The sequence below is a fragment of the Corylus avellana genome, chromosome ca9, assembly GCF_901000735.1.
Source record: "Corylus avellana chromosome ca9, CavTom2PMs-1.0".
NCBI classification, from domain to species: domain Eukaryota; kingdom Viridiplantae; phylum Streptophyta; class Magnoliopsida; order Fagales; family Betulaceae; genus Corylus; species Corylus avellana.
Window position 1 is genome coordinate 6,550,868 of NC_081549.1, and position 2,742 is coordinate 6,553,609.

Sequence of the window (2,742 nt, forward strand, 5' to 3'; positions counted from 1 at the left end):
TCCGTACCATCGTGCGTTGGCCGATAGTGTCTTGTTTTTCAAGTCAGCCAAGCCGATGACTCAGTTCCCCATCTTCTCTCCAAGTTTCTTAATAACAAGGATTTGAAGATCGTGGGAGTAGGCTTGGAGAAACCTCTCCAAAAACTGAGAGATGATTGCGATTTACACGTCGCCCATGCCCTAGATCTAGGGACTCTTGCTCCTGAAAAGTTCGCCAAATCAGAGTTTAGAAAGGCTAGGATGACCGAACTCGTAATGAAGCTTCTCGGAAAGCAACTTCCGACCCCAAGAAAAATGAAGAGCAAATGTGATAGGTTGGAGCGGAGCCACAATCAGGTAATTCACGTAAGTGGGATTAGTGGATTTTCTTTTGACGTGGAGTGGGTATGTGGATTAGACAGTTGATTAGACTTCTACTGAAAATCTGACTTTGTAATAATTTTTGTTTGATAATTAAAAAATTATCAAACAAAATATGGTATTAAAGGAATTATGTGTAAATAGTTTTTTTATAATATTCGGAAGAGGTTTTTTTTTTTTTTTTGCATATTTATTGGGGCCCCCAACGAAAGAATCTCATGATGACTTTCTGTGAGTTTCAAAGCCATAGTGATAGTAGAATATTTTAAATTCTTCATTATTATATTTTTTTTAGGATTTATTCTTGTTATATTAGAATATTTTTTATATTCTCTAAATTGAATTTATTGGTATTTATTTACATACATAAAATATATTGTATATGGCTTTTTATTTTTTATTTTTTTGAATAAATTATTTTTGCTTCATTGTCACTCTTTATCTGAAATTTATCGACCGCAATTTTTTTTTTTTTTAAAAAAAAAAATTGATATATATGAGTCGTTTTGTCTCTAAATCCTTGTAATGAAAATATTGGCTTATAAAGTAAATAAATAAATCAAACATGTCGGGTTTCTAACCAATTCTTTTGTGTTTATTAGAATATTAATTTAGGTCCCATTTTGTTGCAGCGTAAAATAATTTTTGGAAAAACGTATTTCCTATTTTTGGAGTTTTTGGTTGTATGTAAAATATTGGTCAACTTAAAATGTTTTAAGTTGACCAAGAAAAATTAACTTTGAAGATCTATTGGAAGCGTACGAGGGAGGACATGCAAAAGTAAAACACAAACGATACCCAATTTGGTCTCAGATTCCTTGGGACAAAATTTTTTATCATTTGGTTTAAAATTGCACTTTTTATCTACGAAATCATAATTCCAAACGCACCATTAACCACATTTATTCGAGAACTTGTTCTACTTTCACAAAGTAAAACATAATAGAACTCCCATATCTAATACATCTTGTCATCTTCTCGGCCATTTTTATAAAGACCCTTACAACTACTAACCAAAACAGTTCGGTTGGATTACATAACACATAAATCCTGCCAACTATAATATGGTAGACCCACTACAACTATGGGCCTAAAGGCCCACTAACCTAATATATCTCATGCCCATTACACCATGGAATATGGTCCTCTTTGACAAATATATTGGATGCTAATGCTAATGCTAATGTGATCCTATGGGCCAAGCTTCAAAACACATTTCGTAGCTCGGCTCGAGAGCTCGACTCGAAATCTTGGCTCGAGAGCTCAGCTCGAACTTGATCTCTGCTCAAATAGGTATCCTCCTATACAAGTGTTCCCTATAAAGATTTGAGGTTTGTGGGAGTAGTCATGGAGAAAGCCGCGTAGAAGCTCATGGATGATTGTGATTTGGAAGTGACCCGTGCCCTAGATCTTAGTGTTCTAGCATCCTCTCAAATGTGATGTGACTTTTAAAATCATCAAGAGAACAAAATTCAACAATAATCATATTAAATTCAATGGTGATTTCGAATTCCTCCAACACCATCCGTACCATCGTGCGTTGGCCGATAGTGTCTTGTTTTTTAAGTCAGCCAAGCTGATGACTCTGTTCCCTATCTTCTCTCTAAGTTTCTGAATAACAAGGATTTGAAGATCGTGGGAGTAGGCTTGGAGAAACCTCTCCAAAAACTGAAAGATGATTGCGATTTACATGTCGCCCATGCCCTGGATCTTGGGACTCTTGCTCCTGAAAAGTTTGCCAAATCAGAGTTGAGAAAGGCTGGGATGACCGAACTCGTAATGAAGCTTCTCGGAGAGCAACTTCTGACCCCAAGAAAAATGAGGAGCAGATGTGATAGGTTGGAGCGGAGCCACGATTAGGTAACTCACGTAAGTGGGATTAGTGGGATTAGTGGGTAAGTGAATTTTCTTTTGACGTGGAGTGGGTATGTGGATTAGGCAGTTGATTAGACTCCTACTGAAAATATGACTTTGTAATAATTTTTGTTTGATAATTAAAAAATTATCAAACAAAATATGGTATTAAAGGAATTATGTGTAAATAGTTTTTTTTATAATATTCGGAAGAGTTTTTTTTTTTTTTTTTTTGCATATTTATTGAGGCCCCAACGAAAGAATCTCATGATGACTTTCTGTGAGTTTCAAAGCCATAGTGATAGTAGAATATTTTAAATTCTTCATTATTATTTTTTTTTTTAGGATTTATTCTTGTTATATTAGAATATTTTTTATATTTTCTAAATTGAATTTATTGGTATTTATTTACATACATAAAATAGATTGTATATGGCTTTTTATTTTTTATTTTTTATTTTTTGAATAAATTATTTTTGCATCGTTGTCACTCTTTATCTGAATTTTATATGAGGCGTTTTGTCTCTA

At 33.8% G+C, this 2,742-nt stretch overlaps 1 protein-coding gene across 1 annotated transcript; it reads left to right on the forward strand.

Annotated features, from left to right (window-relative positions):
* Positions 1-255: 255 nt before the first annotated feature.
* Positions 256-2,220, forward strand: LOC132162225 (uncharacterized). Its single transcript, XM_059572488.1, has 2 exons — positions 256-336; positions 1,984-2,220. Exons 1-2 carry the CDS (start codon positions 256-258, stop codon positions 2,218-2,220), a joined length of 318 nt encoding a protein of 105 aa, XP_059428471.1.
* The last annotated feature ends 522 nt before the right edge of the window (positions 2,221-2,742 follow it).